A 23699-nucleotide genomic window follows, 5' to 3' on the forward strand; every position below is an offset into this window, starting at 1 on the left:
AAAGACATATTGATTGGGATACACACATACTCTCATTCCAAGATGTAATTAATTCCATTCCAAATGAATCCACTATGCTATCTCCTTCTGTTATATTGAAAAACGTTGGACCACCAAACAAAATTAAAGAATTAGTAAACTTCCCTAAATGTCGTCGCCTACGACACCATGAAGTAATTGACATTGCGCTGAACAACATCAAACGTGCCGCAGAGCGCCGGAGAAAACAGCAAAAACAGGTTTGTAGACGCCGCGACTTTCACGTTGGACAGAAGATATTAGTACGTACACACTATTTATCCAGCAAAATAAAAGGTAAGTGCAGTAAATTTGAACTTCTATACGCAGGTCCATATCGGATTCGCAGCATCCCTCACCCCAATGTTGTACACGTCGAAACTTTGAGAACCAGAAAATCGAAAGGCAATCACCATATCTCAAACATTAAACCGTTTATTGAATGAAGACACTGTATGATTCAACACACTATGATGCCATTTACTAATGCAATTATATTCACCTGACTAATTACTGATGATTATCGTATTTTTCCTTGGCAAGTGCCCGGCAAGGTAAGGTTAGCAGGTCGCTTTTCTTGTCGTTACACATCAGACCATGCACATTTTCCATTTTTTTTGTGTATATGATTGTACTCCAGTTTTGTTTGTATGTATTGTGAAATAGTTAAGATATAACACACACCAGTTGACTTTGACATTTGTTGCTCTATGACACCTCAAGATCGTGACTGTTTTACATTTTGCTGCTGCATTGTGATATTCTCTGTACATTTTGGCTTTGAACACTGTCAATGTCTTTGACATATTACGTTTTCTGTCATGTTATGCTGTCTGGTTAATTATGTTACCATAAACCAGTCATTATCTAGTGGGTATATGATTTAAATGCAAGACATTAATCTTTGTTCATCAATTTCAGAAAGAAATGATGCGTGTAAGAAATAAATTCAACAGAAATGGGAATTTCACCTACAGAATAAACGATAGAAGATGCAATAACTTTATGGGGAAGAGTAAATGGATCAGGATTAACAAGCATTAACAAGAATATACTATGCTCATCGTAAAATAGCAGTCTTAACTAATTTTTCTTTCAGAATACAAGGTGATTGATGCAGGCTGTCAGACAGAACTACACATCTTAGTTTTAGTGATGAAATATGCTAGAGATAAGTAATAGTTGTGTAATGAGTAATGAAGTGATATTTTTTGCAGATGATAATGAATACTGATGAATAATGATGAAGGATATGGTATTATGAATAATGAAGTTTTTATTTACAGGTGATGATAATAATGAAGTTTTGATAATATGGGTAATGAAGTGATTGATAATGAAGTTTTTTCTTTACAGATGAGGATAATGTTGGAGTTTTATATTTATGCTATGTAGTTATTTAAGTATTTGTTGCAGTTTGTTTTGACAGCAGGTGTTATATTGCATAGTAGGATGACGGAAAGTTTTGGAAAGGACAGCTATGGAACACATTTTATACACATTTCACTACTTGTTAATTCGAAGTTCACTACTTTTCAGCATAGTGTGCGTTTCTTCTTTCAGGTCAATAATCCATTTTGTATTTTTTCCAGGAGAAGCTTTTCATGATACTTACTAAACCTGTTACTTATTATACCTGTTCTAGTACTTGCATTTTTTTTACCCATTTGTGTTTATCATTTATAAATGTGATCACATATACTGCCTTGTTACATAACCTTGCTACAGCTGACTCATGACGAATGACGTTACCTATCCTCATTTGCAGCAATAGGTCAAAAGCAAATAGTGTTATGCCTCAGCAATTAATTATCGATCCCAACGCAATGCATTGCTAACAAAAAAAAAAAAAAAATGTATTACCAGTCCCAAATAGTGATACCAGTTTGAGAAAGTTCTGAGTAATGCTGATTAGCTCTGAATAGTATGTCACTTCAGTAATGACTTCTTAATGAGACAAAAAAATATATATATATATAAAATAATGCTTTGTCACTAGCTAATAACTGCCACTGTTTATTGTAATGAGACTACTTATAATGCCCATGATTATTAATGCTATGACTGTAATTAACTGATTTTAATATTGACTTTGTAATGATCTGAGTAATACTGAATGATGAACAATGTTTTACTCTATTCAATACTTGATGGCCACTGAGTGCCAATAATTAATGTCACCCAATGAATTGTTATTAATTATGCCATTAATTAGCTCTTGTTTTCAATGTTGATACTTTGTAACTGGAAAAGAATGCGATTGTTTCATAATGCTTTGTACTTAGGAAAAGACTATGCTATACTTTGTAACTAGGAATTGGAATGACAAATGATTAATTAACTGACAAATAATTAATTAACTATGCCATACTTTGTAACTGGAAAAGAATATGATTCTTACTATATTGAAATGACAAATGATGCTATGCTTTGTAATTAGAATGCTAATGAATCTTAATTACTGTTTAATAATGCTTTGTAATTAGGAGAAGGCTAATGATTATTACTATTGGAATGACAAATAATTAATTAACGATGCCATACTTTGTAACTGGAAAGGAATGTGACTGTTTAATAATGCTTTGTAATTAGGAAAAGGCTAATGATTAATACTATTGGAATGACAAATAATTAATTAACTATGCCATACTTTGTAACTGGAAAAGAATGTGACTGTTTAATAATGCTTTGTAATTAGGAAAAAGCTAATGATTCTTACTATATTAGAATGACAAATGATTAATTAACTGTAATTAGGAAAAAGCTAATGATTATTACTATTGGAATGACAAATGATTAATTAACCATCCTATACTTTGTAACTAGGAAAAGAAGGTTACTGATTCTATGTTAAACAATTCATGAACATTTTTCTGTAATACTACATACTTGGTACAGAAATGTTCAATAACTGGGCTATGAATGCCACAAACTACTAATGAAGACTGTAATTGTGAATATTATGTGACATAATGTCCTTCTCCTCATAAGCTAACTACCCTGAATTACTGCAATGTCCATTTGTCCTGTTTATCCCAGTGATCATGGAACACTATATTTGGTTTTGCACTAATTCTACGTTGGTGTGCCTTGTAAGAGCGTGGTGTTGACACGACATGCTGTCCACCACCGTGAGCGATGAAGACGTTATTATGGTCCCACTGTTTGGTGTACCTAATGTAATGCCAAAATGAAAACATGGAACATTACTACGACAGTTCAGTGTCTTGGCTACACTGATAAATTCTGATGGGAAAAGAACTTCAAGTTGTGTCACTTGGTGTTGTACTTCTGTGGAAAGATATGGACTTTCAAAACAGCTGTGTGCAATCTAAAGTGCTACAACCATGATGCAATCCTTCCCTTTCCTATCCTAATTCTTGTCACATAATGAAAATCATTTTTTTGCTAACATCATTTATGTTCATGGGTCATACATTTTTTTTCGATACTGAACTCCAGTGCGAGTACACTTATGTCACTTGTCGATATGATTTTTTGCCAGTCTGTTTATTTGTTCTGAAAATGCTAAAGAATTTTTTCAGTGCCTGTGCACTTTGTTATCTGTCAAATAATTTGTATATACATTTTTCTGATTTGCTACTATGTTTTGTACTCACATTTTGTCTTTGTCTGATATATTTTGTACTTAGTGCGTGTGCACAACATTTAAATATTCTATAAGTTGTAGAATTTTGTTAATTAAAGAAAAATGTTGCCGCGCTTGGCAAGTCCAAATGACTCACCATCGCTGCCAAATTTTTGCCCCCCCAGTGGAGGGTTATGAAACACGTATGTAACATAGCAGCGATGGCGAGGCATTGTAGCATCTGTGACCAGAGAGTATGCGCTTGACCGCGCGAGTGTTGCGAGCGGTTCTCAGTCTGTCAGTCAGTCGTTGCGAGTCTGTAGCTCTGTCTAGTTGAGGGCAGTAGTCTGTCAGTAGTCGTCGCGAGTAGTAGCTCTGTTCAGTGGCGTGCAGTAGTACGCTAGTAGTCGTCATGCAGAGCGGTCGGTCAGTGGTAGCAGTCCAGTGGGATTGCGTGATGAGGTCTGGCGACAACACTGGTCAAGATGCTGAATGAGGTATACTGTTAATTAAGATAATCATCGGATAATGTAAAGTTTAATTATTGTAACTAATTTTCAACAAGTGCCCCCAATAATAACTTTGATTTCAAAAGCAATTTTACATAAAATTTTCATTTAATTGAAGTAACTATTTCGTTCCACTTCCCCTAAACAAAAGTTTCAGTTTTCAATTAGATTACAAAAAAAAAGGGAATATTATTATTTGCAATGCAGTTCCTCCAAGCGGTGCGCAAGAACAAGAGCAGAAATTTGATTAGGTGTTGTAATGAGGTAAGAATTTTAATTTTGATTTTTTGCACAGGGCCAAAGACCGATATTTCGGTTTAATTGAATCATTATTATCACTGAGATTTTCTTATCACTGAATGGACTTTAATTTTTTATGAAGAACTTATACTTGAGTCAGATTGCGATTCTCACTTTCATTGTCATTAAATTTAATTGCAGGGAGGTTACGTTTGGCTCCCATTTCTATTAAGTATTGTCATTACATTCTAAAAAAAATTTTGTGGGGAGGTTACAGGCTCTCTTCCACATACTTCACATAGCGAAAATCAGTGAGTTTAAAACGAACACGAATAAATAGAAAAAAATTATTGTCGGAAGGACCGACTCTGAATACAGAAAGTCAAAACAATCTTTCGTGAAATTGAAAGTAAGTGTGGTAATATTAAGAGTGCGATGTGAGTTTCACTGTTAAATGCAGAGGAGAGAGCGAATAGGTAGGAAGAGTACAATGAAGGCCTCTTTGAGGAAGAACAATTGTCTAATGACGTAATAGAAGAAGAGACAGGTATCTATACAGAAAAAGAACTGAAGTCAACCGACAATCACTTTTTGCATGCCCCATTCGCGAACGGAAAGGGAAAGACGGTAGTAGAAAGGGAGGGGGATAGAGGTTGCAAATGTACCCTCCATGACTTGGGGAGATACAGATGTAGATACTAGATAACAAATGTACTTGACGTTGCGTCTACCTACATTATATGGTTGCACTGGAATAGCAATCACTTGCGTATCAAAGCATGTATTACACTTCATGATTACTTAACTTTCGTGCTTGCAGCCAGCATGGTGTTGCATTTAATGTCCAGCAGCGTAGCAAGCTTTTTTTTCGGTTTTTCATCTGTGAGGGATCCACCAGAGAGGTAAGACGTCGGCGATTGAGAACGTGGCATGGATAGGTCAGGCTTTCGTATATTCCGGTAATCTGTCCGTGAACAGGTCGCGACATTCCACTTCTCTTCACACTAATCGATGGTAACAAGCTTTTGGTTGCTGCATGAAGGTCAGGCATAGTCGGGGCGTTACAGTCTTATTTTGTAATGCTAGTATCACTTGGTTGGAACTGAGGACCCCTAACACTTGGACTGCAAACATTGCGGAAATGGAAACTGCTATTGATGTGTGGTTTTCACAGAATGGACTGGTAGTGAGGGGTGGTATTGTTATCCAATAAACGAACAGTAATAATACCTAGAAAGTCTATTTTTGTGCAAAAACAGACTTTTTACATGTAAAAATGCCTACTGGCATTCATAAACAAAAAGTAGGGCACATTAAAATGCCAGTGGTGTTTGTTGCAGGATTCTAGTGCGACTCGTTTACGAGATATAATATTTGGAAAAGTTTCAACACCGACTCTTTTTTTTTTGGGCCATTCATCCTACGTGGTTACTAGGTACGATGCTGTTATGTTTGCTTACAGTATGCTTCTGCTTTCCTTGAGTGCACTGCCACTTGCTAGTTAGTTGGTGGGTGACAGTCCAAGCCGCAGGTTGTGATTGGACGGTGGAATTTACCAATGCAGAAAAAGCCGACAAGCTCGTGGTGTATGGAGATTGTAGGAAGAATGCAGTTTGCTCTTGTACAGTGTATAGGGCAAGATATCCCAATAAACCTCTACCATCTCGGCAATTATTTGTCAAATTCTTCAACTAGATACGTGAAAGTGGTAATGTAAACCGCCGAAACATGCACTATTGATATGTTGACAATCTCCGTTGGCTTCGTCAGGAGGAACACCAGCGTCCATGGATGTAAACGTGTAGTGTGGAATAATGAACCATCAGCTCCCCGTTTTTATTTTACGGAACCCTGAACACACACAAGTATCGGAGCCTCCTAACTGACCATCTTTCACGGATGCTAGAAGACGTTCCTCTGCAGACAAGGAGGAACCTGTGGTAACAACTTGATGGATGTCCAGCCTAGAGTGCACGAAGTACTAAAGCATGTCTTCACAAATTGTTTCCAAATCGTTGGATTGGACGCAGAGGACCTGTACCTTGCTGGCCCGTTCCCCGGATTTGACGCCTGTAGACTTTTCTTCTGAGGGAAAGATGAAAACAGCTGGCTACAAAAACATACCAACTATACCCGCTGATACACAACGACGTATTTCTGCAGCCTGCTCGAACATCTCGGCCGAAATGCTAGCACATGTGCAGCAGTCGTTCCATACCAGACAACACGTATATTGCCGCTGCCGGCGGTCGCTTTGAACAGAATTAACATACCTCGAGTATGCACTTGTGTTGTTCTCCAGTGAGTGCTATCATAGGTATTGTACGAGTGTCGGTGTCAGAACTTTTCAAAATACAATATCTCATAAACGAATCGAACTAGAATCCTGCAACAAACGCCAGTGGCACTCTAATTTACCCTACTTTTGCTTTGTCAGTGTCCATAGGTATTGTTTCATGTAAGAAGATCTAACATTCTGCGTGGTGTCTGTTTGTTCTAAGTCGTGTCTCCCTACCACTTTCGCGCAACGACGCTCTGAGCGTGTTTTTTAGGGAATTGACTAGTTTGAACCTGGGAGCTTTTGCTGGTAAGGAGACGCCAGACCACACATGACATGTAGAGTTCAGAAGAGTTCAGTGAGACTAGCGATGATATAACCAAATACTTAATGATTTCAGCGTCAGCTCCACTGCACTCCCTGTAAAAGAATCTTAATACTAACTAAATTTAGTGGAAGGGGTTCAAGGCTTTCCTATTTTTAGTTAGCTGGTAAAATAACGTCGAAAAAGCAGTTAAGTTTACCATTGGAAATTTTATTCTACTCACAAAACACTGTTTATAAATTGCACTATTGATAAAAGGAAATATTTTAATACAGGATGATAAAAACCAACTGCGTTCAACAAAAATGTGAACGAATATTCCCTGAGTGGGTTTCCAAGTTCTGCAATGGATCGAAGGATGACCTATGCCATATAACATCTATAATTTAGGTTTAAATTAAGTTTCACAAAAGAGAAAACTATCAAAATGGTCTACAGTGACCCTCAATTATCTTTAATTACTTATCTAACTTGTCGTAAATTACAGTGGTTGATGTGGCTTCTCAATAATTATATAACAGAAAAATCATCGCGTTTCAGATTTTAACTTCACGAACAGATGTGAATACCATGAGATTTAATTGACGATCGCACTAGTATTACGTAAAAAGGGGATGTAACAGATGAGACTTCTGCAGTTCTGAGTGAAGCCTTATGCGCTCAAAAATGCGGCATCGGGTGCGTTCATTACCTTGTCGTTGGTTAGGCAGTGTCGGGGCGGCGGGCGGCACAGCTCCACGCACCTCGCCGTCTCGGAAGCAACTCTCTCCTAAGTTCTCCTTACTACAATTTACCGAAGTTGGTTTTTAAAAAAAAACTATCTGGCTGTGTTTTCATCTGACCAATCAGGGTCTCAATGTTAACCTTAAGCTCCGCCTACGAAAATTCCGTCTATCCAATGAGAAACGTTATTCTTTTCGTGGTGGGGCAATGTTTTTAACGTTTGCAACGTAACAGAGACGCGAAAAAGTCTCACGCTAAAACTTGCAGCTGGTGTGGCCCTTTTAGTGTTATCGTAAGATCTATACTGTTCTTCTGGAGTGCTCTATCTTTTAACATGGGCTGGGGGGTTGTCCTGGTGGTTGGCTGGCGACGTGGGTGTCCGTCCCTTATCGGAGGGCCTTCTAGCTTAACACGGTTCTGCTCTCGGCTTCTGTTCTCGTTTCTTCCCTCGGAACTGCGTCTGTTTCACGGTGGGAAGGTATGACATGCATTTAGGCGTTCTTGTGTTAGTCTGTAGTATTCCATTTGCTCACTCGTTGATCGTATTACTTTGGTTAATTTAATGTCAGGATTTATTCGGAGCTATGTGACATACTGCCGGATTTGCTTATCATGTCAGGGTTTTCATGGAAGGTGTTAGATTTGCCTGACACCTTACAAAGTGTATGTCTGCACAAAAAATGCACTTTCTACGTATTATTACAACCTGTTGATTGGCTAATAATACGAGCCCATGATTACCAATCCATTCTATAAAAACCGCACATCAATAGCACTTTCCATTCCGGCAGTATTCGCGATACATGTTTTAGACGATTCATCCTGTAAAGTACGAGTTAATTCAGAGTTTCAGACAACGTGTAAGAATGCTGCTAATAATCACTACATATGTTACGAACCTGTCGCACGAAATAATTCTTATAATAATTTCTGATATAGTCTATGATGGTGGCTAACGTAGTTAGACGAAACATGTTTCTGCAACAGAGATATTAAACCATTAAAGGCGAATAATGCATTTTTATCTTAATGAGAATGCAGTCTGTACTGCAATTTCTCCGTTCGTCGCCTCCTCGAAGTTTACTTTAGCTGACATAAAAAGCCGGCCGGTGTGGCCGTGCGGTTCTAGGCGCGTCAGTCTGGAGCCGCGTGACCGCTACGGTCGCAGGTTCGAATCCTGCCTCGGGCATGGATGTGTGTGATGTCCTTAGGTTAGTTAGGTTTAAGTAGTTCTAAGTTCTAGGGGACTGATGACCACAGATGTTTAGTCTCATAGTGCTCAGAGCCATTTGAACCATTTGACATAAAAAATTTGTGGTTTACCAAGCTTTCGACCAACAGCAATACTGTATTGCAGCGTAAGGACGCTTACAATTTCGAAAATATACAAACAGTTATTACAACATTGATCAGCACTGAAACAGGCAACTGGCGACAAGTTGTTCATGAACTCAGGAATTTTCTAACTACAAGTAAAAGTTGTTCGCCCTTTACTCCTTGCTGTCAGAGAAATGGGTGATAACTCAATGACAGAGCATTGGCAGCGAAATCAGTTTTTATCTGCCGCGTGGCTTCGGCTGGCATTGTGGACTACCGTCTGTTACTTCTGTGAAAGCACCGATAAACATTAATTAAATATTCTCGTTTTGGATTCGTATGGCGAAATCATCAGCCATTTACATTCCTTTAATATCCATAATGGCACGTTAGTTATTTCTTTCGTGGGGTAAGATATTAAAACAACGTATACTATCACATAAAGCCTTCGTAGTAGTTGCGCTTAATAAACACAGTGCCTGTTACACCTCTTCTGTATAGTAGCCACAATTTATAAGTAACATTTGCTTTTTGTTTGTCTCTTGCAGTTACCATTCACCTTTCAGTCTCATTTCAGAAACAAGAACAAGCAGTTCCTAGTTGTCACCTTATTGTTGTGGGCGCTCGCAACATCAGCATACACATAACGAGGCTATACATGAATACTACACTGAATTTTTAACCGAAGGATACTTCACAGCTTGTTAACTGTGTGGATATGTATGAATTTTCTGAACTTGTTTTTGCCGACTAGGCCTACTGTAAATTCTGTAACCAATGTACAGTTTCTGATAATAGACTGAAACAAGTAACAAAACCAAAAAACCCAACAACTGTAATTCTCAGCGGTTTTTGACGAAAATAGAACGTCTTTTGATCACATATATCCAATTTCTCTCGTCATAAGCAACAGGCAATTAATGTTAATCTCATGCAAAACACACTTATCCAAGACAAATGTACATCCTATGCCTTTACCAGTTTAATTGTCAATTGATTATGACGTGGAGCAAGTACTTACAGCTTCCTATGAGCAAAGGGCACTTCTGCGCGTCCAATGGGAATTTTCTGAAGTGCATCGGGCAGCTTGCTTTGATTGTTAATCTGGAATAAGAAAAGAAATACCACGTCGTCCCTCTTACATAACAAGCGAACAAAGAATGGAGGCAACCGAATAGCATGTTCAACAGCTGACAATATGAAATCAGTTTGGAGGGCACTGGACTAGGGCAGTCCATTCAGCCGTGTTACCTACAGTGCGGTGATAGTGTAGTAGCTAGCACAACCGCCTTGGTGAGAAACGACACCCAGGTTTAAATCACGGCAGTGGCATAAATTGTAATTAATTTCTTCAGCTTCTATCATTATCGGAGATAAAGATGAGACTCAAATGTCTCAAGGAAAATTTAGTTTTATCAGATCTATAAATCACCTACACCTGAGATACAGGCAGGATTTAACCAATACATGCAACACTGGGGTGCTATTCCAATACCAGAAAGGCTAGGCAATAGTGACGATCTAAGAAGGGGAAAATAAAAGTAATACATGAATTGAAGTTTGTGCTAGGGAAGCCGTTGGACTAACGTAGTCCGTGCAAGTCTGTTACCTATACCACTGCAGTGGGCAGTGGTGTAATGGAAAGCACCCGTGCCTATGAAGCAAGGAGACCTGGGTTCACATCCCAGCTCTGGCACAAATTTTAATTTCAGATTCTATCGATATTAGAGATTAAGATTGGAATCAAATGTCTCAACGATAATTCAATTATATCAGATCTACAGAAGTCGGCAGAGATTATTTGAAGGAAACTATAATTTACAGCTTTTAAGTAATTTTTGGAAACCATGTTTCGGCTCAATTCTGTATGTTACTTCTTTATTCAAACTGTCAGATTTATCAGTAAACAACAGCTTAAGCCTTGTACTTCACCCTGAGTTTAAAGCCTAAGGTGCACAACTGTTTTCGAAAACTGGAACACCGAGATCGAGACATATGTTTCCAATTAAATTTATTCGCTAATTTAGGGACATGAGTATACACAAATGATTAGAATTACATAATCGTGCATGCTCTTTGACAATGAGACTACAGTACGCCACCACATGTGCAGTCCTCTACACATTGCGACATAGAACAAAAGAGGACCTGGATTTGATGCTAGGGAACATAGCGCCAATTTTTTTTGTAGGAGTGTCTACAATGCGTCGACAGGCGTTGCAGAACCATATCGAACTACGAGTAGTTTCCGACCGCCCATATTCCATATACGTTCGATAGGTGATATATCAGAAGGTCGTGTGGGACAGCAAAGCAACCGTCATTCTCCGAAGAAGTCTTGCTCATTCCTCGCAACATCTGGCGGGCGTTGTTATGCTGATATATGGCATCCATCCGTAAGGCCGCTTGCAGAAACGGCAGTGCCTCGGACTTAGGTGATACAGCCATTGCTGTTCATATTCCCCTCATCCGTAGGAGGCCCGATTCCGCGTCGTATTGTAGGACTGATCACGAGCGCCCACGCTCGCTCGCCGTTTGGGCAGCCAGCGCTCGTGATAATAATGTGATGGTCAGACGTCACTAAGTGGCGCAAGATAAGTGCAAACTGTGCGATGTCTTCAGACGAATGACCTTCGCTCAAGTTCGCCGTTATCTCAGATGTAAGCTTTATACTTAATGGCGCATTGTTTAAAGCGAAGACTAGCTCTTTTTAAATCAATGAAAAGCGGCATTATGGCTGAGTTATGAACTTCAAAGAGAGGTCAGACACACCAATATGAACCTACAAGACGTCAATAAAGGATGCCCAGCTACAGTTATAGTTCTTAGACCTACAGAGGACAAAACTCAGCCACAGACACTCACTCACAGACTGCAACTTTAAAGCTTATCTTCAAGTAGCACCAGACATTGACACTTTAGTGGAAACAAAAAGTAATAGAATTCATTTATATCCACTTTTTATGTTAATTTGTGAATAAAATAGTCACAAAATACGAGGGCCATTCAATAAGTAATGCAACACCTTTTTTTCTGAAAGCAGATTGGGGTTCCAGTACACCATACTACTCTCCTCTCTTCTGGCTAAAAAACTCTACGTGCCGCGCGGGATTAGCCAAGCGGTCTTGGGCGCTGCAGTCATGGACTGTGCCGCTTTCCCGGCGGAGGTTCGAGTCCTCCCTCGGGCGTGGGTGTGTGTATTTGTCCTTAGGATAATTTAGGTTAAGTAGTTTGTTAGCTTAGGGACTGATGACCTTAGCAGTTAAGTCCCATAAGATTTCACACACATTTGAACATTTTTTTGAAACTCTATTTTTCAACACAATCTCCATTCAATGATCAGGTCTTATGCGACCTCACTGCGAAGACCTGTCTGCACGCATGGTCCCACTGTACTCGTCGACGTCGGAGCCAACGTCTTGCTGCATAAGTAACCTTCCCATCACCCACGTACTGCTTCCCGCGAAGCGCATCCTTCATTGGGGCAAACAGACGGAAGTCGGAAGGTGCGAGACCCGGGCTGTAGGGTGGATAGCGAAGAACAGTCCAATGAAGTTGTGAGAGCTCCTCTCAGACTTGTTTGAGGCATAGCGTTGTCATGGAGAAGGAGAAGTTCTTTTGCATTTTTGTGGCGACGAACACCAATTTCCTGAAAATAACACAATAAACTTCAGAGATGACCATTACACCATGAGGGAGGACATCAAAGAGAATAAGTCCTTCACACTTCCAAAAGACTGCCGTCATGTCTTCACCGTCCGAGGGTGCGGCTTTGAACTTTTTCTTCGGAGAGACGGTGCGGCGCGCCTACTGGATTTCCGTTTCGTTTTTCCTTAGTAGTGATGAACCCACGTTTCATCGCCTGTGACGATGTTCGACAAAAATAGTACTATCATCCTCGTAATCCGCAAGCAATTCCGCACAGATGTTTTCTCGTTGCTCTTTATGATCTGTTAGGCAGCGAGGAAGTCAGCGGGCACGCACGTTTGAGCACTCCAGCTGGTGGACGAGTCTGTCACCACTACCAACAGAGACGTCCAGTTGTGCAGCGAGGTAGTTCATTGTCGATGACTTCGAATGAGACTGTCCGCACGTTCCAACATTGTAGGAGTCGCAGCTGTGAGCAGCCGATCGGCACGCGGGATGCCGGACAGGTTTGTGTGACTTTGTTGCTATGATGACAAACGCGTCGCCCAACGACCCACTGTGCTTTTGTTCACTAACAGATATGCCGAGACATTCTGCAAGCCCCATGAATATGTGCGATGCTCTGGTTTTCCGTCAAAAGAAACTCATTGACAGGTCTCTGCTTGGAATGCACCTCCCTTACAGACCGCATTTTGAAGGCTACTAATAGGGGCTGAAGCGAGGATACTCCGCGATGTCTCACAACATATTCCGCCTTTTTTCAGTCGAAATTGCCCGAGGAAAAAATGTGTTGCATTACTTAAAGAATGCCCATCGTACGTTTTGATATCAATTTAAACTGCGTTCGAAAACGATGTGCGTCATAAGGCTGCGCAGTTCTTAAGAATTATCAGCTTTCGTACTTACCTACCCTGTGCTCTCCGGCTTATCAATCAAAAGAAATTTAAGTTGCATTTCAGTGTCATATTTCCTCATCGCAAAAATCTTAGGAAATAAATTTACCACGAAAGGCATTAATTAGCCATCGCGAAGCGATGCAACTCCATGGAGTTAGCATAAGCGACGATAGAATAGATTCGTTGACAACAGTTTCTCGTTTCGGGCTGCCGTGTTACCATTCTACCTTCCCTCCCCCCCCCCCCCAACCCCCTCCCCACCCCTCCCTCACCTTCCAAATTATTCCTGGCCGTGAGCCGGCTGGTTGCTGTCTGCGGACGCATGAGCGCCAGCCAGCTCGCAGTACCACACCGGTGAACGGGTGAACACGCCTGTTATAGCCTGTTCGTGCACTATGCCGCTCAACAGTGAAATCATCCTGATTGCATACACCACTATAGCGTCTAACACGTACGCGTCCTTTGCCGTAGGACAAGCTCAAGTTGGACTCACTCGAAAACACTACATTTTGCCACTCAACACGCCAGTGTCGGCGCTGATGTGACCATTACAGTTAGGCGGTGGTGGTACCTGGAGAACGGAAACCGGCGCAGAGTGATGTGTGCCCCCAGTCCAGCCCTCAGCAGGCATGTGTGCCCCCAGTCCAGCCCTCAGCAGGCAGCAGCGGACCGTCGACACAGATACGTTCACACACATCAATGCACTGCTCATACGTCAAACCAAACTGCTAAAGAATCTTTTCTGAAACGGCTGAGCAGAGAATATGGTGGTCATACGTTGTGTGGTCCCGTACCACTCGTCGATGCATTCGACCCTCCTCTATCCCACTGTCTCGACACACAGGCATTGTCTTAACAGCGTGCCATGTTCGAGCCGCTGTGTCACGCTACGACAAACCCGATACCGGAGACCAATCTTTCTGCCCCTTAGACCTCACTCACATATTGATTTTGCGCCCTTTGACGCCTACGAGACATACCGACAACTACTTGCGCGTTTCCATTTCGTTTGACGGCTGCACACCGAATGAACGTGATGTAACACTGGCCCGTTCGGTCGCAAAAAAAAAAAAAAAAAACGCACTATTGTGCCTTCGTGCACGCCGTCTCTTTTCAATGATAATTACTTATTACTGTCCCAATGATCTCAACATCCTCTAATTTTGGAGTGATTGAAACTATTCATTCTCATGTTGCAATTTTCACAAACAGTAGTGTATAATGTGATTCTTGAGTTTCTCCCGGCGTATTTGATAATCAAAATATCCACGGGTATGTTGCCGGTCTATAGTGTCCAACGGGCACAATATTTCGGCGATCATACATGTCGCCATCATCAGGTGAACTGACGGACTGAGCTCCTGTGAACGTGCCGGCACGGAGATCCGTACGCTATGGCTGCTCAGAGGGAACAGGGTTCGGTCGCGGCGGCGGCCGATTTAAATACCCTCCGCCCACGGCGCGCTCCCTCCGCCGTCCGCGCCCCGCACCACGGTCGCGCGGTGGAACAGATTGCGACGGCGTCTGAGATGACGCCGGTGTGATGGCTCTGTCCGCCGTGGCCGTCACAACTATACGCTTGCTCGATTTACTCTGGATTAACCCGATCGCTGGTTCCCAAGCCTTGCTAAGATTATAGCCACAGTCACGGTTTATGAGGTCGTCATTGGTACGAATTTCGATGGCCTCTCTAACAACGCTGTCCCAGTATCTCGACGTCTGTACCAGAATCCTCGTGCGGTCATACTCCATGGCGTGATTTCCGACAAACAATGTTCAGCGACCGCCGACTTGCTCGGATACATCAGTCGAGTGTGCCTCTGGTGTTCACGGCATCGATCCTCGACGGTACGCATCGTCTGACCAATATACGACTTGCCACATTGACACGTAATCTGGTACACGCCGGCCTTCCTCAAACCCAGGTCATCTTTGGCGCTTCCCACCAGTGCACGAGTTTTATTTGGAGGACAAAACACAGTTCCGACCCGGTGTTTCTTCAGAATGCGGGAGATTTTCCCCGACAGTGCGCCTGTGTATGGAATAAATGCAGTGCCTACCTCCTCCCTCGTGACTTCATCCATCTCAACAGGTTGTGCTGCAGTGGTTGGGCGGAGAGCACGTTGAATCTGCCACGCTGAGTACCCATTTTTTCGAAATACAGTTCTCAGATGTTCCAATTCCTGGGGTAGACTCTCTGCGGCAGAGATAGTACTCGCCCTATGTACTAGAGTTTTAATTACCCCATTCCTCTGTGAAGGGTGGTGGCAGCTGTCTGCGTGCAAATACAGATCAGTGTGCGTAGTCTTCCGATACACCCCATGACCTAGGGTGCCGTCAGCCCTTCTCTTGACCAAGACGTCAAGGAAAGGTAATTTACCCTCCGTTTCAGTCTCCATAGTGAATTTGATGTTGGGGTGTATGGAGTTTAGATGTGTAAGGAAGTCAAGGAGTTTATCCATACCATGTGGCCAGAGTAGTGTATAAATCTGGTGTCTACCTATATTCCGTAGTTTTGATGCATTTAATGTATGGGATTAATCTAGATACAAATAACCATATTTTAATATATAATCTGTAATTAGTATCGTTGTTTATGTCTGACGATGGTCTGTCATTTGATCGTAACTGACAGCTTTAATAGAGAAGTGACATAGAGTTTGGAGGAGACTACAAAATTTACATGCACTGAACTCTAGTACAATATTACTCAAACAAGAAAGAATATCTATAGGTTAACTGAATTAACGAGCGGTGACCATGCAAATAAGCTTTACGATTTGTTAAGCGTCTTTAAGGTTGACTGAAATTCGCCTAAAGCCCAAAAGGTGCACAAGTAATCGTATAGTGAGATTTGCAGCACAATGCCAAGCAAACAGTATGCTGAACTTAATTACAGGTCGCCTCTGGGCGGATTTTCTTAGATTTACTTAAACATTTAATGTAAAGCATTTACATAAAATTATTAGAACCTTAATAAGTGAAAAATTTCAAGTGAGATGAACGTCTAGCCTTGGGGCGACAGGGAAGCAAACAACGGCAGTAGCCGATCAAATACAGACAGAGTCGGCCAGATCCAGCAGGCAACAAGGTAAATAGAGGTGCGGCAAATAATTATAACACAGGCGGCTGGTTAAAAAAAGTAGCACATGGTAATGACACGGGCTTGATGTAATCATCTGGCTAGTTACCTTACGAAAATAGGTAAATTTTGACAGTCGTGTTGCATAACAGTTTGGTGAATGAAACCAGACCCATTAAGGCGTACATTGACGTTCCTCTTAAATAATCCATTAAATAATGGCTAATCTGTTCTGCATTACACACATGTGGACAGAATAAAACACAACTCAGTTTAAAGATAGGGCAATGCACAATATTGAGTAGGCCAAAATATAAAGTCGACTAGGCAAGCATTAAGGGTTAAATAGTATTTAAATAAAATGCCAAAATGAACATAGGCTGACAACTTCAAATTTACAGTGCTTTCACTAAAATGCAAGGCACTAAATACACTACCGCAAAAAAATTAGTACTCGAGGAAAGACGGCGTCGTTTTGATCCGATCATGGCTTACTCCTCCTGTGTGATAGTAGATGTACTGAGAATGATTTTAACGTTGTCCGGCAACAGGTGGTACAGAGGCATAGCTACCAGAGCGCCATCTGTGTCTTTAATACGGAATGCTCATAACCAGAAGGCTCAGTGTGGGGAAAACGTGTGAAGCAAGCTACGGAGACGCACTCGTGTTCCTACAGCCAACTGGGGGAGTCTGAAAGGGGCGAAATTGTGGCTTCGCGTGTGGAGAGATGGTCCGTTTGGTGAAATGCCACATCAGTTGCAAGTGCTGCGTCAGTTGTGCAACGACGCTGGCATCATCGGTCACTTGCACATTCTCACACCCTTAGACGAAGGTCTGGATGTCCAGGCAGCACAGACGCTTGCCAGTATCGTCGTATTGTAAGGGCAGCAGTGGCAGATCATACAGCTACCACCGCACAGATAAGAGCGACGTGAGCCCAGACGTGTCACCACGAACTGTTGCGAGCCGGTTATTACTAGTGGGATTACGGGCACGCACACCTCTAGACCGTCTCCCACTCACGCCACAGCATCGACGTGCATGGCTCGACTGGAGCCGTCAGAGGATCACTTGGAAGGTGGAACGACGCGCCGTAGTCTTTAGCTATGAAAGTACATCCTACCTGCACGCAAGTTATGGTCGTTTGCGCGTACGGCGTGGACCTGGTGAGCGCTGTCTTGAAGCGTGCATTCGTCGAAGACACACTGGCCCCACACTAGGCTTTATGGTCTGGGGTGCGATAAGCTACAACCATCGTTCGCATTTGGTGTTTCTGGAGGGGACGCTAACCGGCGCTCGGTACGTGCAGAATGTTGTTAGACCCGTTCTTTCGCCAACAGGAAGGTGGTATGTTGTTCCAACAGGATAAGAATCGCCAACACACTATCCATGAAACATAATGTGCTCCACAAGGCGTGCAGAAACTCCTTGACCAACACGATCTCCGTACTTCTCCTCAATCGAGCACACGTGGGATATGATAGAGGGGGGGGGGGGGGGGGGCGAGAAGTGTTTCAAGCAACTTGTCAACCAACAACTCTTAACAAAACTAGTTGAACGGGTCAAGCTGGTGTGGCATAACGTCTCCCTGGACAGTATTCGCCATCTTTTCTGCGATTTCCTTAAATCGCTTCAGGCAAATGCTGGGATGGATCCTTTGAAAGGGCACGGCCAACTTCCTGCCCCATCCTTCCCTAATCCGATGAGACTGATGACCTAGCAGTTTGGTCTCCTCGCCAAATCAACCCAACCCAGAGTCCGTGCCTGCATGGCCGCCTGCGAAGGTTTCACCATGTGCTTGGTGTTTCAGCATGGGTCAATATCTGGTACTTCAAAACTGCTTGTGTTTTTTATCTGTACATGTAATCACTTCATGTACTCTATATGCACTGTTGCAAAAATTAATCTTGAGTGAATTTGAAACCTCTAAAAGGGTGCTCTAATTCCTTTTTCCGGCAGTGTAATAGATAATAAAATATAAGGCACCTTAAAATAACTAACAAGCGTGACATAAAAGATCAAGGCACTAAGGAAATCTCCTTGATCACACTAGAAGTCACCCACACCCTTAAGTAATGTGGCGAGTAGACAATTCATTTGATGCACATTCACCGCAATTCACAAGAACGTGCCGTAAGTGAAAAATACAAATTAATATCTTTGGCTCACACGCTACACTGAATCTATGACACAAATATCGAGGAAAAAAGCAGAATGCAGATATAAAGCATAAAATTAATAGCTGTTATCAAATGGCCTCACCATAGTTCACAATATGGTCAGGCCCTCGAGCAACTACAAACATCAAAAAAAGTCTTGCATCACCTCGGTTCGTGAGTTCCGGAACCTGTACAGAAAACTAGAATACAGATCAACATAACATAATTTCCGCCCTTTTTATTGCTCATGAAAACCACATATTGCGTGTTGTACCACCATACAGTAAGATTCCTGTACCTCTAATACCTAGTAACACGTCCTCTGGCAGTGATGTATGCCTGTATTCGTCGTGGCATACTATCCAAAAGTTCAGCAAGGCACTGTTGGTCTAGATTGTCCCACTCCTCTACGGCGATTCGCCGTAGATTCCTCAGAGTGGTTGATGGGTCACGTAGTCCATAAACAGCCCTTTTCAATCTATCCCAGGCATGTTCGATAGGGTTCATGTCTGGAGAACATGCTGGACGCTCTAGTCTAGCGGTGTCGTTATCCTGAAAGAGGTCATTCACAAGATGTGCACGATGGTGGCGCGAATTGTCGTCCATGAAGATATGTTTGCACTATCGGTCGGAGGATGTCATTCACGTATCGTACAGCCGTTACGGCGCCTTCCATGACCACCAGCGGCGTACGTCGACCCCACGTAATGCTACCCCAAAACAGCAGGGAACCACCACCTTGCTTCACTCGCTCGACAGTGGGTCTAAGGCGTTCAGCCAGAGCGGGTTAAGTTGCGCATCATGCAGCCTATTGCAAACAGCTTGAGTCGTAACACGACGTCCTGTGGCTACACGAATAGCATTATTGAACATGGTGGCGTTGCTGTCAGAGTTCCTCCAAGCCATAATCCGTAGGTAGCGTCATCCACTGCAGGAAACATTTTGCTAATCAACTGGCAACCAGTATTCGTCAAAAAACGCATAGATGTTCATTCAAACATGTAACCTGTCTTTAAGGGCATTTTCATATTCATATTAACGTAATGAACATCGTAGAAGATGGGAGGATTCTTGCCTTGCCGCCCTGGACGATTGGTTGTGTGTTTAGTCTACTATTAGCTTTCTCCAGTCTACAACTGTCACCTATTCAGCAGCGTCACATGAAAGACTATGAAACGTCCTTGTACACCACAATGGTTTCCTTTTACTGTTTTGGATAAATGGAGGGTGTGGAACGTCGAAAATCATAAACGCTTCAGAAGAGCTTCACATCTACATGTGACGGGCCACTAATAGCGCCACATGCCATGTGTGACATTCTAGCGCCGTAAGGACGTTGGTACGCCACCATCTCTCCTCCTTTTAGCGGTCAAATATTGGATGAAAATTTATTACATCAGCAGCATTCAAACCAAATACCTCCGCGATGAGCTTCACTGCACAAGCATTAGCTACCAACTTCTAAAAAACCTCTTAATCGACCACAATTGCTGATCAACTAGCCTTTGCTCAGAGCTTCAATGGCGTCTATGTTCGGCAGATATAATTCACACATCTCCTCCTTTCCTCTCTCTCTCTCTCTCTCTCTATGCACCTCTGACCTCCCCTCGTCCCTCTGTGCGGGATATGTGGATTGTTAATCTATTCCAGTTTGTAATTGTAAATGAAATTACGTGCTTTCAGTGCCGCATCGAGAGAATGCAAACTGATTTTGTAGTCGATAGCGTTCCACAGTTGAAAGCTGTCTGAAGCGTTCCAACTGTGAAATCTTGCCTGCACTGCATCAACTATTTGCGTGTCTTGTCGCCACGTTACATGCATCCAAGATTCATTTAATATGTGTAGTACATGTCTGTCCATCTCCTCCTCCTCCTCCTACTCCTCCTCTTCCTCCCTCTCTCTGTCCATCTCCCACTCTGCCGTCTCCCTCTCTCTTCTCTGTGGCTCTCTCTCTGCCCATATTATACTTCCACTCTATGATAAACTCATCCTCACTCTTTATATCCAGCTCCTCTTCCCCCTCTCTCCATCCATCTACTCCTCCCACAGTCTCTGTCTACCTCCTCCTTTCCCTATCTCTTTATCTCTGTCCATCTCCTCCTCCCCCTCCTCCTCCCTGTCTTTGTCCATCTTCTCCTCCCCCTCTCCCCGTCTATCTCCTCCTCTGCACTCTACCTGCCTACCTCCTCCATGCCAGACTCACAAGCCAATCACACTCCCCTTTCTCAGTCCACCTCCTCTTTCCTCCCTTTCTCTCCATCCATCTCCTCCTGCCCGCTCTCTGTCTGTCTCTACCCTCCTCTCTTTCTCTCTGTCCACCTCTATCTGTCAATTTCTTCCTCTCCACTATCTGCATCTAAGCCCATCTCTGTTTATCTCATCATCTCCCCTTTCTCTCTCCATCTCATCCTTCCACTGCTCATTATCCATCTCCTCCTCCCTCCTCTCTGCTCAGGCGTGAGCATCCGCACCTATAGCCCCTGCAATGCATGCCGGTAGTACCTGCATGTTTCTGTCCAGACACCTGTTGAGCAAGGCAACCTAGATTGCAGTGGTTGAAAACACTTTCCAGTCTATGGGAGCAGCTCCGATAGTGCTCATTCCCAGCAGCGACTAGTAAGTCACCCACATTTTCTGAAATCGATCCAGTGGTTTAGGAGGAGATGGTGAACTTAAAGAGAGACACAAATACATACATCCAGTTTAGTGTATGAACACACACACACACACACACACACACACACACACACACACACACACACACACACACGAATATGATGTCTCTCCTAAGAGACGTCTACATCTGCATCTACATTGATACTCCGCAAGCCACCCAACGGTGTGTGGCGGAGGGCACTTTACGTGCCACTGTCATTACCTCCCTTTCCTGTTCCAGTCGCGTATGGTTCGCGGGAAGAACGACTGTCTGAAAGCCTCCGTGCGCGCTCTAATCTCTCTAATTTTACATTCGTGATCTCCTCGGGAGGTATAAGTAGGGGGAAGCAATATATTCGATACCTCATCCAGAAACGCACCCTCTCGAAACCTGGCGAGCAAGCTACACCGCGATGCAGAGCGCCTCTCTTGCAGAGTCTGCCACTTGAGTTTATTAAACATCTCCGTAACGCTATCACGGTTACCAAATAACCCTGTGACGAAACGCGCCGCTCTTCTTTGGATCTTCTCTATCTCCTCCGTCAGACCGATCTGGTACGGATCCCACACTGATGAGCAATACTCAAGTATAGGTCGAACGAGTGTTTTGTAAGCCACCTCCTTTGTTGATGGACTACATTTTCTAAGCACTCTCCCAATGAATCTCAACCTGGTACCCGCCTTACCAACAATTAATTTTATATGATCATTCCACTTCAAATCGTTCCGCACGCATACTCCCAGATATTTTACAGAAGTAACTGCTACCAGTGTTTGTTCCGCTATCATATAATCATACAATAAAGGATCCTTCTTTCTATGTATTCGCAATACATTACATTTGTCTATGTTAAGGGTCAGTTGCCACTCCCTGCACCAAGTGCCTATCCGCTGCAGATCTTCCTGCATTTCGCTACAATTTTCTAATGCTGCAACTTCTCTGTATACTACGTCAGGTGCATTTGCTCGCCGGCCGGAGTGGCCGAGCGGTTCTAGGCGCTACAGTCTGGAACCGTGCGACCGCTACGGTCACAGGTTCGAATCCTGCCTCGGCTATAGATGTGTGTGATGTCCTTAGGTTAGTTAGGTTTAAGTAGTTCTAAGTTCTAGGGGACCGATGACCTCAGAAGTTAAGTCCCATACTGCTCAGAGCCATTTGAACCATTTGCATTTTCTCTGGTGTTTCGACAGATCTGTATAGTTTAGTTTTCGCAATGTGTAACTCGAGTCAGCCCAAACAATATTGTTCATTACCTTTTTCGTGCGACGCTCAGTTCGACGGAAAGTGGAGATTTGTTTCTCGTTACAAACAAAATTATTTTTAAATCGGAATTTCACGTGCGCATTCGGTAAAGTGCTCCAGAATTAGTTTAGTGAAATATTGGTTATATCGACTGGTATTAACATGGATTGTAGAACATGAAAAACCAACAGCACCTGTTCTGGCCCATGCTAATTTCTGCACCCATACAGCAGCGCTACTCAGTCGCTGCCAGAGTGCTGTTTAGTTGTCGTGTTTTGCTGTCTCTGTTAATACAAATCGATAAAAAATACCGCACTAGACTAATATGGGACCATGCTATTGACTATGCACGTAAAATTCCGATTTAAGAATCTCATTTCTTTCTTTTTTCTTTTTTTTTAAAGAGAAACACACGGACGCCTTCCGACGAAACTAGGCCTCGTTAGAGTCGTGATGGACAATAACTGTTTCGGCTGACTCCAGCTACATACTGCACAAACGAAATTGCAGACATCTGCTGCAACATTAGAGAAAATACACCTGACGACTCTTAGGACACGCGGTGTATAGAATGCATTTACATCGTCTGTTTTTATTCTAAGATATAAATGAAATAAAATAACGTTATTGGGAAAAGAAGATGCCTGTCAGCACAAGTGTTAATACAAAGTGATAAAAAGTAGTTGTCAGTCTGTCCAGCAATTATGCATCAATGTGCCGGCCGCTGTCACCGAGCGGTTCTAGGCGCTTCAGTCCGGAACCGCGCTGCTGCTACGGTCGTAGGTTCGAATCCTGCCTCGGGCATGGATGTGTGTGATGTCCTTAGGTTCGTCAGGTTTAAGTAGTTCTAAGTCTAGGGAACTGATGACCTCAGATGTTAAGTCCCATAGTGCTTAGAGCCATTTGAGCGATACATCAATGAGGCCGAAGATATTTTGTTCCATGGTGCGTGTGTCATTAGTCCTCCACTTTGTTAAAGAATTTCGTCTTCTATCGTAGGAAGGAGTATATAGAGGG

General features: G+C 42.7%; 1 protein-coding gene across 1 annotated transcript in view; it reads right to left on the reverse strand.

The window, feature by feature from the left end:
* Positions 1-23699, reverse strand: part of LOC124606651 — a 194003-nt gene that overhangs the window by 78157 nt on the left and 92147 nt on the right. Inside the window, exon 4 of the mRNA XM_047138653.1 lies at positions 10021-10103. Within this exon, the coding sequence (XP_046994609.1) occupies positions 10021-10103 (83 nt within the window). The remainder of the gene's footprint in view (positions 1-10020; positions 10104-23699) is intronic.

This window comes from Schistocerca americana, chromosome 3, assembly GCF_021461395.2.
Source record: "Schistocerca americana isolate TAMUIC-IGC-003095 chromosome 3, iqSchAmer2.1, whole genome shotgun sequence".
In the NCBI taxonomy this organism is placed as follows: domain Eukaryota; kingdom Metazoa; phylum Arthropoda; class Insecta; order Orthoptera; family Acrididae; genus Schistocerca; species Schistocerca americana.